Genomic DNA, 15,050 nt, shown 5'->3' with positions numbered 1-15,050 from the left:
CACATACCAACTGACTCAAGAACAGCTTCTTCCCTGCTGCCAGACTTTTGAATGGACCTACCTTGCATTAAGTTGATCTTTCTCTACATACTAGCTATAACTGTAACACTACATTCTGCACACTCATTTCCTTCTCTATGAACAGTATGCCTTGTGGGTAAAGGTGCAAGAAGCAATGCTTTTCACTGCATGCTAATACATGTGACAATAATAAATCAAATCAAAGACAGTAGAACAAGATTTGTTGCAAATTAGACACAGACTGCAGAGATTTAGCACTGCCCACATGCTACCTCTATAGCTTGAGGTAATCAAACAGTGCATAGATGAGCCTCATAAGCAGATGTGCTGAGGCAGCGGCAAAACACAGCAATATTACAGATTGAAGATTGGAAGCTCACCTCAGGGTCAAATGTGACACCAAGATTGCAAACAGGCTGGCTCAGTCTTAGACAGTTGCCAGAAAAAGGAATGTCGTCAATAGTTAGGGAACCAAGTTGGGAGTGGGAACCAAAAAGAAGTTTCAGTCTTCCCAATATTTAGTTGAAAGAAACTTCTAGTCATCCAGTACCAGACGTCAGATAAGTAATCTGATAACTTAGCAAGGGTTGAGAGAGTTGGTGTCGTCAACATAGACGTGAAAAAGAATGTTGTGACTTTGGATGGTGCTGTGCAGGGCAGCAGGTAGATGAGAAATAAGAGGGGCCATGAACTGATCTTTGGACATTAAAGTGCTGGAAGAAGTCATAAATTAATTTTGAAAGTGAAGTTGTCAGTAAATTGGGGCATAGTTTTTCCAGAGATGAATACAAGAGGTAGGCTTGTGGCATGGGGATGCGAATGATAAGCAATATAAGATCAGAGATGACCTTCTGTAATTGAAACCATGGGAATTGCCAGACTACACAATGGCAAGGTCAAGGGGGTAATTTTGAATACGAATTGGACAGTTCACATGGAGGGAGAGATTGAGGAAGGATAAGAGGACAATGAACATGGTTCGCTGACGGAGCTTGAAATACAGCAAAAAGTCTGACAACACCAGGTTTTAGTCCAACCGATTTATTTGATAGTAAACGCACAAGCTTTCGAGGTTTCCCTCTTCGTCAGGTGAATGGAGAGTTCTGGCCTCGGACAGAGCATATAAAGCACAGACAGTTTAGAGATTACTGATTAGAATGCGAATCTTTACACCTAACCTGCTGTTCAAGTCCTAAAGTGGCTGACAATGTGTGTGGAAGGAGCACTGATCACAGGTTAAAGAGATGTGTATTGTCTCCAGACAGCACAGTGAGGGAGGTTTTGCAAACCCAGGCAAGTCACGGGGGTTACAGATAGCGTGACATGAACCCAAGATCCCTGTTGAGACCGTCCTCGTGTGTGGAACTTGGCTGTCAGTCGCTGCTCAGCGACTCTGCGCTGTCGTGTGTCGTGAAGGCCGCCTTGGAGAACGCTTACCCGAAGGTTAGAGACTGAATGCCCGTGACCATGAAGTGTTTGCCAACAGGAAGGGAACAGTCTTGCCTGGTGATTGTCGAGCGATGTTCATCCATTGTCATAGCGTCTGCATGGTCTCCCCAATGTACCATACTTCGGGACATCCTTTCTTGCAACGTATCAGGTAGACAATGTTGGCCGAGTTGCAAGAGTATTTACCGTGTACCTGGTGGATGGTATCCTGTTGGCAAACACTTCATGGTCACGGGCATTCAGTCTCTAACCTTCGGGTAAGCGTTCTCCAAGGCGGCCTTCACGACACACGACAGCGCAGAGTCGCTGAGCAGCGACTGACAGCCAAGTTCCACACACGAGGACGGTCTCAACAGGGATCTTGGGTTCATGTCACGCTATCTGTAACCCCCGTGACTTGCCTGGGTTTGCAAAACCTCCCTCACTGTGCTGTCTGGAGACAATACACATCTCTTTAACCTGTGATCAGCGCTCCTTCCACACACATTGTCAGCCACTTTAGGACTTGAACAGCAGGTTAGGTGTAAAGATTCGCATTCTAATCAGTAATCTCTAAACTGTCTGTGCTTTATATGCTCTGTCCGAGGCCAGAACTCTCCATTCACCTGACGAAGAGGGAAACCTCGAAAGCTTGTGCGTTTACTATCAAATAAATCGGCTGGACTAAAACCTGGTGTTGTCAGACTTTTTCCTGTGTTTACCCCAGTCCAACGCCGGCACATCCACATCAGGAGCTTGAAATCACAGAGGATGAGAAATCATTCAGTGCAGAGGCTGAAGGAGGAAAATAATAAAGACCTCTGTCATAAAATGGATTTCATACCTGGGAGATTGTTACAGAATTATCTTGAAAGACAAACTGAGATGCTCAAAAGGAGAAGCAAGGGCTAACGGATTGGGAGAAATCAAGCCAAGATGTGATTGTGATAAATGCCAAAACGCCATAGTAACAGTCTTGACAGGGCGACTGTTGAATTTCTATTATGATGCATGTGACATTATGTAACAGGACAAACATGAAAGCTTCATAAGGGCAAAAGTATCATGATCCCTCAGCTAGGTTTTCATTTAAGGCCATGATGTCAATGCAATCACCCACAATAAGCTTAGGATGACATGAGTCTTAGTCACAAACTCACATTCCATACAAAGTGTAGAGCTACATCCCAGTCAAAACAGCATCCTAGCAATCATAACCAGAAAAGAATTTAGGCTTTACTGTCACTATTTTATTAACTTCCTTACTGAAATAAAGAAAAAGCAGTCAGAAACAAAGCCAAATATTTCAAGAAAAAAGACATCCGGAGATAAAGAATTCAATCTATCTGAACAATCTTCAAATACACAGGCAGCTTGCTTTCAAGCAGAAATGTAGAATCTGAATCTCTAACCTTTCCAAAAAGCACTGTTCACCAAATAAACCTTGACCATTCAGGTTAACAATGTGCAGTGGAGAAAACATACATCATAATAGAACTCAACAGATGCGTAACCTTGATATTAAAACATACAGTACCCATTCAAACACATTGTGTAGTGAATTATTGGCAAATAAGGCCACCACTAACTTGAAAAAAAATGTCTTAGACGATAATGTTAAAATTTAAAGTGGGGGATGTAGAATTATTCAGCTGCTATGACACAAGATGGTCATATCCTCAATCAAACATATTGAAATAACACTTCTATCTAAACTTTGTTTCCACTTGAAAAAATGTACAACACTCCAATTGCAACACATTGGGCCTGCTCATAGGAAAGTGAGCTGTTCAGGAAACAAATTGAAAATATGGCTTCATAAACCGATTTGCCAGACAGCGGCTGTGGATTTACCTGGGTCATAATATAGGGAGCTATCCCTGATCAGTGAAGATGAAATTATCATAATTATCTGACACTATGAAGCCCAATTCCAGCATCAAGTCAAAAGACAATGTCCTGCTCTGCAAGTATACCTCCTTTATGTTTTTCTGATTCACGTCACAATATTTATCTTTTAAGTTTAGAACAAATCTGTTTCTCAGCTGCATTACGTGCAGAGTCTATTCGGCTAAATCTTTCAATTTATAAAAGTGCGCTTGAAGAGTACAAAATAATAAGAACAAAACACACAGCTTCTCTGTTCAGGATCGATTTACTCAATGGCAACAGCGATTCTGAATATTGCAGTTCAGTGCTCCTCTTGTCTGGAAAACCAAAATGTGGTTGGAGGTCCAGTAAAATAGAACACTGCCTTACAACCTCAGTCATCTGCAGAAATCCATAATATTGACCACAATGAGTGAATGCAAATTTTTCCACTGGACCCTCAGGAAGGAGAGATGGCTGCTTTGGAACATCCCTGGACAGCAAAATAGTAAACAGGAACAAACTTCTTGTGAAAAACCTATTAACTTCCCATTAATAACCTTTTTCAGTGGAAAAAGGTTTTCTAACCTTCATGCTTTGGCACTAATCCTAACATGTCATGCAATGATAAATTCAACCACCACTTGAAATAACTGCATTATTAGGTCACTCTGTATATTCGTTGATATTGCCCTCAGTTCTACAAGCTTCATAACTATCATCCCCTGACATCACGAAGTAAAGCTTCATTTAAACTTTTCATATTCAAAACAGTCCAAATATTTAGAGATGTGGGGGGCACCATAACAGGGGTAAGCTCAACAAGAAACATTCGCCAACAGTAGAACTTCATTATAATTTTCTATGTTTCCTAATTGCACTGTGCAAGTTTTCCCTTAATATGACAGTGGCGGCACAGTAGCTAGCACTGTTGCCTCACAGCACCAGGGCCCAGGTTCAATTCCCGCTTGGGTCACTGTGTCATTCTCCATGTCCGCATGGGATTCCTCCCACACGCCAGAAGATGCGCTAGTTAGGTGCATTAGCCACGCTAAATTCTCCCTCAGGTGTCCCTAAATAGGCACTGAATAGTGGCAACTAGTGGATTTTCACAGTAACTTCATTATGTTTTAATATAAGCCTACTTGTGGCACTAATAAGTAAACTTAAACTGAAAGCAGCACTCTTGTATCATATTGTAAAGATAAGCAAGTGCACATTTGGAGTCAGAGACTCATTTCCCTGCCTTATATCTAAATAAATATACATATCTTTTCTACAGGAAGTGTCCAAAACTGCACACAGCATTCTTGTTGTCTTGATTAATTGCCCCCTGGCTTTCAATAGTCTTACAAAAATAATTTGTTTTGGCCTTTGAGTCACTTATTTCTACTTGCATTAAAACCTTGCATACTTTCAAGAATTTTGCAAAAAAGATCAGTGAGAACATTTTATAATAATTTATCGATGGCAATGTGTTTATGTTGCTTTATAAATTTACATTTGTTTTCCCTAGGATGTACTCTTTCACTTTTACATATGCTGAACTCTGCCACATTTACAAATTACCTTAGGCAGTCTTCAATCTTCTCCTGGTCCCTTGCAAGCTTCTCCATTATTTGCCTGGCATCGACTTGCAGAGCAAAATTATTTTAACACGTGTTCCATGCACATTCAGGAACAAAGTAGCCCTAACAAAAACCCATACAGCATAGCTGCCACTTCAATACCATGGCCTAAATGTTTTTGCAAGTTCAAGATATTGCAACTACCGTGTTTCCTTTACCTACATGCTTGTTCATTTCCATACACTGTTGAAATAAATCAGTTCAGCATCACCAACACTTCAAACCCATGCTGACTGTACCTAATTAACTTACCGCATATATGTGGAAAAAACAGACAAATTAACTTGACAAATGGTCCACAAAGCCAAATCATCTCATCTGTTCTCTCCTCAGATGCTACCTGACCTGGTTTTCAAGTATTTTCTGTTTGTATTTTAGATTTCCAGCATCCCAATAATTTTGTTCTCACATTATTTGAATGAATCACCACAAGCTTACTTTCAAATTGCATGATGCACATTGGAAGCCAGTACCATTAATACAGGATACCACAGAAAAGGAGCTAAATTTGTGCTTATTTGACAAAGGTCCAAGGAATTCTTACACAGAAATAGGAGCAGGAGTCGGCCACCGAGCCCACCCCGCCATTCAATAAGATCATGGCTGATCTGAAGTGGATCAGTTCCACTTTCCCGCTCTCTCCCCGTAACCCTTAATTCCCCTATCAAAAAGCTATCTACCTGTTCTATCAACCCAAGGGACCAAGTACACAAAATCTTAAAAACACTTTCCCATTTGAATTGACAAACTACCTTGGTTATTTTTCCTCAGCATATATTTAAACCAACTGATATTATCAGCCTTTCTTTCTCCAACACATCCTCCGCAATTTTAAATAAAAGTGATTTGTGCTAGTTAAACATATTTCCCTTCAATTGAAGTTACTGGTTGGCCCAAGTTCATAGTGGACTCAAATTAGCCCAAGCAGAAGCTTCATATCGTCATGAGTGAATCTTTATGAAAGGTTTTTTTTTTAAATATGCAGCTTACAGCTTCAGTGGTGTCAATGGGGTGGGGCTAAGATGATAGGGGATTTTTCCTTTGGGCTTTGTTTCATTTTTGGAAGCAGCTTAGCAATAAGATAAGAAACAGGCTCTTTCTCCCTGTTTTCTCTTCAAGAAGCTGTGTTTTGAGAAACAGGTTTAACTACAACCTCTTCTGAGTTTCTTCGCAAGGGATTTTCAGCATTCAACCTAGGAGGTGGGATTCCTGCAATAAGTGGGCATTAAGCTATGCTGTATTGTGTTTATTTGGACGTTTGTGTGTACTGGATGTTGGCTTTGGTTGGAACACACTAGAGTCATTTCCTTAATAATTATACATCATTGTGGTTTTGTTTCTTGTTTGTAATTATTAAAAATTCTTGCTAATTGTCTTACTGTACATGTCAGCAATATTCTTAATTAAACCTTGTTTTTGATAAAAGCTCATGGGTCAGTTGAATCACACGAAGTGAAACTTCGCATGTTCATCCTAGCCAAATTCAACATAAAACATTATAGGTCAGGTGTGCTTCATAGAATACCTGGATGTATCCAACCTGACTTGTAATAAAATATAATGAAGAACTGAAAGGAACAAAACTGTATTTAAAAAAAATCTAAAACCACTAGCAAAAAAAGTCACTAAATCTTATAAACCTCTTTCAAAACACATCCTGACAACAGAAATTAAGGAATGTGAATTCCAGAAGCTGAAAATCCTCCCACTGATGAGAAAAGTAGCCAGAACTACTGCTGTATTAATGAAACTTTATAACAGAAACAGTGCCACATCTATCAGCATGCAGCATTGTGTTATGAAAAGGATTTTCATGACCATGCTCAGCATATGATTTTGCAAAGCCAATCAAGTTTAGCCAAAGCTCTATAGTTTGTATTGGATACTCAAATGAAAAAATGCTTTGAGGTAGAATGAGTAAACTGAGCCCACTGACATCATGTTACAGCAGTGGGAAGATCTAAAAGCTCAACCTATACAAGTTGAAGTCCACGAGAGATAGAAAATCAAGATGAAAGCAACTAAAAAATTATTAATCTCTGCATTACTACTTTGAACCATTTTTACAAATAAGTCACAACACAACATTCTCTACTCACCATATGAACAGTAAACAGATCCTGTCGATTCAACATTGGTAGAAAGTATGACCAGGCAGTATTCTTGGTTTTTTTAGCATAATCAAAGAAAATGTTGACTCGTTGGTGGTTTTCCTGTTTGAAGCAAAAACCATTTAAAACATCAACACATCTACTGTAAAACATTTAGGCAAAAAGCTAAAGTATAAACTTAATAACTTTACCTTATATGTTTCCTCAGTAGTGACAAGACATCAAAACAGAAACTTTCACAACAAGACTGAAAAGTTAATAACCTATACTTGGGTCTCTATTTTATATCACTTCACACAATTTTTAATGGAGCTGTCAAGTGTCAATAGCCAACTTCAGTATTGGTACACTCTTAAGCCTCCAATTCTGCACAAACTCCAGGATCATTCTCCTGTGTTATCAAAGCTCAAAACCACAAGTAAATACCACTTTACTGCACTAGCTGCCGTAAAGCTTCTAAGTTTAAAAGGGCCTAGCAAAATGAACAGGGAGAAGGTAATTGCCAAGAACTGTCCAAAAGGAAAATCGGCCTGAGTGGCTACAATTGTTATCCAGATGTTAGAAGAGATTTTAATTCCTCTAACTTTTTTCAGAGTAAATATTGGTGTCTCCCTGGTAGAACCATCCAAAGTTAGCAATTTAAATAGCTTTTCTGAATGATTCCAACACAGTGCAATTGCCCAGAGGAAGCAAGTGGTGCTAGGAATGGCTAAAATGCTTGATTAGTACTTTACATTAGCGTATACCAAGGAAGACGTGCTGCTTAAAATATTGTTAAAAGCAGAGATGATAGAAGCAACAGACAAGTTGAAAACTGAGCACTTCTGGGCAAGTGCTGTGTAAACCTTTTACTAACAAAGTTCCAAGAGAGATTCCCCAGCATATCTACCAAACCGATACTGTGGCTTTATGGCTCTATGGCTCAATATGTCTATTTATAAACCCGAGATCCCTAATGGTCTGTTAATTACTCACTCAATAATCCTGTCATCTTCAAAGGTCCAAGCACAGGAACACCAAATCCCTCAAACATTTTAAAACTGTGCCATTAAGGCTAATTGCCTCACACTACTCCTTCCACCAAAATGCATTACTTCATACCTACGCTGAATTCCATCTGCCACTTATCTGCCCATCTCTGCTGGTTTATCCTGTTACAGTTGACAGCATCATTGTTAACGTCAGCCAACCCTCCAATCTGGTAAACAGTGAATTTTAAAAATTCTACCCTCAAGTAACAAATTGAGGTCCAAGCAACACCACCGCCTGCTGTCTTCCAGCGTGAAAAATAACCATGTGCCAACTTGCTGTTTTCTGTCCTTAGCCAACTTTCAATCTATGCTGACAATACTCCAGGAGCCTTCATTGTTATACCAGTGTTTTAAGTAGACCTTGTCAAAAAGTTCTCCAAATCAACAGATAACGTTCATTGCATTTCCTTCTTGAATCTTCTGCTAGTTCAAAAAAATTAGATTAGTCAAGCACAACCTGCCTTTTATAAATCTGCAATGGAGTCTCCATAATTAACTCATTTATGTCTAATTTTGTTTTTAATTAAACGGATCAGCCTTTATTTACTAGGAATATCTTGCACACCTTCTTCAATAAGAGTGTCACATTTGCCACATTTCAATCTTCCAGCATGATTTCTTGTATCTAGGGAAGCTGAAAGATTACAGAAATCCCATTTTCTTTCTCTACCCTAACTTGCTTTGGCAATCTAAGCTATATGTCATCCAGATCAAGTGACTATCTACTTTAGACATAGCCAGTTTTGCAAATACAAGCTGCTCACTAATTTTCACCCTATCCATTACTTCCACCACTCTACTTCTTCCAATATTTTAATTAGCTCTTCTTCCTTAGTAAACACCAATATAAAATACTAATCAAGCATTCTAGCATTGCCCTTTGCCACAATGCACATATAATCCTCTCACTACCATCTTGCTGATTGAAGATATTTGGTTTCCCCTTTTAAATATCATTCTATTCCTGTGCATTTTCAATACCATGTCAGTAGTAATCTTTAGAAATGGCAAGGCATCAAAATAAAATACCTATGCAAGGGATAAATATAAAACATTTTTCACAGAATAGTGACCAGAATTACGATATTCAATTGCTGAAGCACCAGTTAGAAAATCCCAGACCATATTTAAATAAATTTCATTTCAGAAATTTCAAATGTGATCCTGAAGTTATTCTTGACTAATCATAGTTCATGTCCAGAGGGAAAGGCAATTCCAGGGAAAAACGATTAATCTTAACCAAAACAAGGAGTAATAAATGGACGATGTGGTCAAGGAGATGGCATTTAGAATAATCCAGCCTCGCTCCTTGGATCATTAGGCTTCTCATTCAGCAAAACAAAAGTTAGCTATAAAAAAATTAGAAGGTGGGGGGGGTGGCGGTGGCGGTGGTGGTGGTTGGTGTGACTTCCTTACCCTTGACTCATGTACTAGACTGAAGGTCTCCAACATCTGCTACACTGTATTTCTCACCCAGCTTGAGTCTGAAGGTCAGATAAGAACTGTACAGCTACATTTCTGTTAAATGGCTAGGAGCAGAGTGGCAATCTGACTGTGATTGTTATCTAAATGGAAGTTATAGTCCAAATACCTCTTATACTCATGACATTTAGAAGTAACAGATATAAATATTAACAAGCAAGCTCCAGTCAAACACACCATATCAATAAATGGCAGATGTGATCAAGACAGGTCTGATTTCTCAGCATGAGTTACATGATCTCATGTAAACTGTCTCCCTCACAAGACATTACAAGTGAAGACCTAACCTTCGAATTTCCTCAAAAGCAATTCTGGCTCTGACTGCCTGAACAACCGCTCACCTCCTGATTGTTTAATCTCTGTCACAGAATTCCCAAAACTGCACTTCAACCTTTAGTTACTAGCACAACTTCAACTCCTTCGCAGGCCGTTTGCTTCATCAAACTGGCATTGCCCAGAGTTTCTCCATACACCAGTTTCCCAGCTGCAGCAAGCTATGAATAGCTTCTAAACATTAAACCTTTTCAATTTCAAATCAGGAGCCTTCCATCACCTTCTCACCAACACCACCGCCGCCCCCCCCCCCCCATCCCCACTCAATCCCCATGACTACTACCGAGCCGTCATTATCTGAAGCCCCTTCTGCCTCCCAAGAAACATAGTTACATATGCTCACTTCTGCCCACCAAAGGTCCAGTGTTCAAATTTTCATGCCAAAAATCACCACATTGACAAGCTGCCCATTCCCTGCAGCTTAAAGAACTATAACCGAGCACATGCACCTGCAACCCTGCTGCATTCTGTACACATGCCAGAACTCTTGACCCATTTGGGAAATGGAGTCCTCAACCTCCATCCAGAACAAGTTTACATATTTTTAAACAGGAAGCAAGGAGATAATGGGCCAGATTTTGCTCTCAGCAGTAAATTAACACTGCCAGCTGTTTTCATTACACAATGGGAATCTGCAATGGAGCACAGTATAAAAAGCTAAAATGGCATGGCAAGTGGGAATCTTCGGACAGCAAGCAAGCAATTATGCACCTCCTTAACCATTCAGATCGAAGCATCATTATTGGCCAGTGCCATGTTTGAACCAGGGTGAAAGTTAGAATATTTAATTCAGTGTCAAATTAGTTAGGGCGCCAAAAGGAAGAAAGATGAGATTGAAAGAAAAAATATTAAGTATTTAACAATAATTAAAATTTCAATACTTTTCAGTGCCCAGGAGGCTGTTTGGCAGTAAATTAGAGTTATCATTAAAAATGGCTTTAAACCAGAATGGGCAAGGTATAACTTTTTCGGGAGCACATACCATCTAAGCAGAGCAACATTGCACTGTTTCATGTATTTCAACGCTGAGTCAGCACAATAAGTCAAGAGTGCAGCTTTTGGACGAGCAGCGCAACTCGAACAGTAACTACCTAATTTCCCTCTAATTGCACATGTCCAAACATGGCTGTTGCTATTCGATTTACACTTAAATAACGATGAGCACTGCCGGCTTCACCCAGTCTAAAACGGAAGCAGAGCCCAGCCAGAAAAGGAAAAAGTTATTCCTGTATCCTTCACATCAGACTTTATCTTCTTGCATGGGTCTACCATTGCCAAAATAATAAAACTAGAGCTTGAGCCATCAAAATAAATCGTTATTTTCACAGTCCCAGCTTGGAGCTTCCTGTATTAAGTTTTAGGTATCAGGAATTTAGAAGTATGATTTACCATCCATTAACATTTCATTCCTGACTAAAAGCTTTGTGCCCTGAATACTGAAGACAAAAAAAATTACCTGCTGATTTGAGCAATTTTACAAAATACCTCTTAATTTTACATGTAAAGTCATTACTCACCATTGGCACCGTACAGTTGTCAAATTCATAATCATATCTAACAGAATGCTCTAAATAAATTCAATGTTATACAGTGAAAGTATCATTTTAACAGTAATCATACCTGTAGCATGTCATCAATCATAGTCAGAATGTACTGCACAGTTTGCTCTTTGGAAATGTGGGCCATTAAGTTCAAAAATGTTTTGGCACACTACAAAAAAAAAACAAACACTGAATTATTTAACTTTACCTTGGACAACATTTCAACAGATCTTAAAAATTGTCTAAGTGGCACATTTATTTGTAAGCCACTGAAAATATGCATAAAATACACAAATAGCAAATAATCTGTTTGGACCCAAAACATGTTAATGTTAGTCCCAATTATAATGTATGATACTAAATTATAAACTTGGGATTTTTACCCAATATGGGACCTACAGAAGGAACATCAGAACAGCTATTGTTTGCAGTAAAAGAATTACAAGTTAAAACATGAAACTCAAGGAATGCACATAAATGCTTTGAAATCTACAAAGACAGAACAGGACCAGGAGTGAATTTCTACGGCTTTGACGGATGGGTAGAGGCCAGAAAATGCAAAGCCCGATTCAAGTCTATTGACTTCAGCAGGAGCGGAAAATCCCAGTGTATCTGTATGTTTTTGTAGCGTGAAAGATGCAAAGAATATTTATTATGGAGCCTGGTGTAAAGAAGTTTTCTTCCGTGCATTTTACTGCCCAACTGTATGTTCCACAAAATGTCACTTTTTCAGCACATGAAATAAAGTGGATCCAATTTTCATACAAAAAGAATCATTTTCAGCACTACAGTTGCATATTCAAGAATATTTAAGTTTCTTTTTTCAAAATGAGCCATTCTATTAACAGTTGAAAAATTGTCAACATGGCCATCAAAAAATGCATCAATCCAGATCACAATCTTACAGGTCATTTTAACCAAGGCATTTCTGCAAAATCCAAATACATTCTTCAGTTATACACAAGATAAGCCTTTATAAACAATCTAATAAATACAAGTGTCTTGCATTCAATGACATTAGCAGTTTGATAAGGAAAGGAGAAAAATGTAATATAGCCTTGGACCTGGAGAGTTAAAAAATTACTAGATCCAGAATAGTAGCTGAACAGGGTAGTGAAATTAAGAATTGTTTTATTTTTGATAAAGGGAGTAATGAAGGAGGGGGAAACTCAGGAGAAAAGAATATTTGTATGAGAACACAGGATCAAGAGCAGACCATTGAAAAGTTCCTTACAGTACAGAAAGTAATGTTCTTTGTTAATACTAATTCATTTACAGTTGACATGCTAGCATTAGAAAATTACTGAGTTATAAAAGATATTCCGCACAATGTGAAAAATCACCAACCTTGATGAGTATAAGACATCTATTTACAATAGAAAACAAACGAGTGCACACTGATTCCAGATTATACCTGGTGGCCTTCATTATCCAGTATCCGTTGCTTATCTTCTGAACGAGCAGCTTCAAACCTTTTAATGAACTCACAATCTTCACCTGAAATCATCTGCCCTCTGAGAAAGAACACAAGTGTCAGCGCAGTATTCTGAAATGCCACATTAAGGCAGCTAGTGTCTCAAATCCAGCAATTCAAAAAACAAACAAGTTGCTATGCATGAATTACTACTGGAAGAGTAAAATAACTTACCAGCATGTTCAGCTAGGTCCCTCATTGGCATGGTGGCACAAGTTATCAGCTTTGTATACCTATTATCCCCACAGAGTAATCCAAGTCACCCTTGACCCCTATACTACCCAAAACTTCAGAAATCCAGTACAGACTCAGTCCTGGGTTTGCCAGTTTTGAGACACTGCACCTGCATGCATAAATATTAGAATTGCTGTACAGATTGCATTTTTATAAGAATAAATGAATAACTGGGAGTTCGAATTTAAGAATGACTAAAAAGATTTCACATTGAGACTTTTATTGCATCAAATAACAAAAGCCTTAAATGTGTATGTAATTTATACTTTATAGAAATAAACAGTTTCTTGTTACTTATTGCTCTCTGCAAACTACAAGTCTCATAGAAAATTACTTCCATCATCCAGTGGCTTGCTTCCTTTTCTACTTTCCCAGTAACTTCTAAGCCCAGAGATATCTCCACTGTAGATTTCTTGCTCTAGCTCTAAGCTACACAAATCTCTTAACTCCACATAAATTCCAAACCCACACTCGGCATGGTGAACAACAGAGACCTCATCTCATCTGCTCAAGGTGCAGGCCTAGCCAAATCTATCATTTCTGCCTCTCAATTAACTACAGATGGTGCTAAACAAACTGCCTGCGCATGCAACCTGATCTCAAAATCTCTTCCTCTGTCCTCCTCTTCATGGCAACAGGATTCACATCAGTTTATATCCATGTACAAATCCTTAATGGTTATCTTTGATCATAACTGCCATTTGTCTCAGAAGTAAGATAGAAAGGTTAGAGCACAACTGTTTACAACTTGACACTGATACTATCTTTCAGGAATAGGGAAATACAACTGTACATTTAGAAACAGTTATTATCCCCCAAGTATAAATATGTTACACCTCCCTCTCAATAGCACAATCTCAATAATTTAATCTCTAACAATTAGACTTCGGGTGAGTGGGTGAGTGGGTGAGTGGGTGAGTGGGTGAGTGGGTGAGTGGGTGAGTGGGTGAGTGGGTGAGTGGGTGAGTGGGTGAGTGGGTGAGTGGGTGAGTGGGTGAGTGGGTGAGTGGGTGAGTGGGTGAGTGGGTGAGTGGGTGAGTGGGTGAGTGGGTGAGTGGGTGAGTGGGTGAGTGGGTGAGTGGGTGAGTGGGTGAGTGGGTGAGTGGGTGAGTGGGTGAGTGGGTGAGTGGGTGAGTGGGTGAGTGGGTGAGTGGGTGAGTGGGTGAGTGGGTGAGTGGGTGAGTGGGTGAGTGGGTGAGTGGGTGAGTGGGTGAGTGGGTGAGTGGGTGAGTGGGTGAGTGGGTGAGTGGGTGAGTGGGTGAGTGGGTGAGTGGGTGAGTGGGTGAGTGGGTGAGTGGGTGAGTGGGTGAGTGGGTGAGTGGGTGAGTGGGTGAGTGGGAGTTTAGATCAGAGTTGAGGAGGAACTTCTTCACTCAAAGGGTGGTGAATCTCTGGAATTCTCTGCCCGTTGAAGTAGTGGAGGCTACCTCGCTAAATATTTAAGTCACGGGTAGATAGGTTTTTGACAGACAAAGGGATTAAGGAGTATGGGGAGAAAGCGGGAAAGTGGAACTGATCCACTTCAGATCAGCCATCTTATTGAATGGCGGGGCAGGCTCGAAGGGCTTGATGGCCTACTCCTGCTCCTATTTCTTATGTTCTTAAGATGAAATCTTTTAACAAAACTGAAATGCAAGTAAAAAATCTATGACTTCTTCATACAATTTCAGACATTTTGTTTCAATATTTATCACTAAATGATTTCTAACTTCAAAGTGTGTATGAAAATGGCTCTGGTTAAAATTCATTGCATTTTTAAAATAATATCTAAATGTTTAATTTTGTAAATTGAACATTGTCACATGATTAATTTTCCAGTGCCTTTTCACTGGATCAGTCTAGTTTACACAGTCTAAAGCTGTGACTGGGAGCGAAATCCAAAACGGCTTGTATTGCCC

At 39.4% G+C, this 15,050-nt stretch overlaps 1 protein-coding gene across 2 annotated transcripts in view; it reads right to left on the bottom strand.

The window, feature by feature from the left end:
- atp6v1h (ATPase H+ transporting V1 subunit H) overlaps positions 1–15,050 on the bottom strand; it is a 101,339-nt gene that overhangs the window by 69,749 nt on the left and 16,540 nt on the right. For both annotated transcript variants that reach the window (XM_080194229.1, XM_080194231.1), the window contains exons 3-5: positions 12,859–12,958; positions 11,524–11,613; positions 7,046–7,159 (exon numbers count right to left, since the gene is read on the bottom strand). In XM_080194229.1, coding sequence (XP_080050355.1) covers positions 7,046–7,159; positions 11,524–11,613; positions 12,859–12,958 — 304 coding nt within the window. The remainder of the gene's footprint in view (positions 1–7,045; positions 7,160–11,523; positions 11,614–12,858; positions 12,959–15,050) is intronic.

This window comes from Carcharhinus amblyrhynchos, chromosome 8, assembly GCF_965287045.1.
Source record: "Carcharhinus amblyrhynchos chromosome 8, sCarAmb.v2.hapA, whole genome shotgun sequence".
NCBI lineage: Eukaryota > Metazoa > Chordata > Chondrichthyes > Carcharhiniformes > Carcharhinidae > Carcharhinus > Carcharhinus amblyrhynchos.
This window is presented reverse-complemented; position numbering and strand designations above follow the sequence as displayed.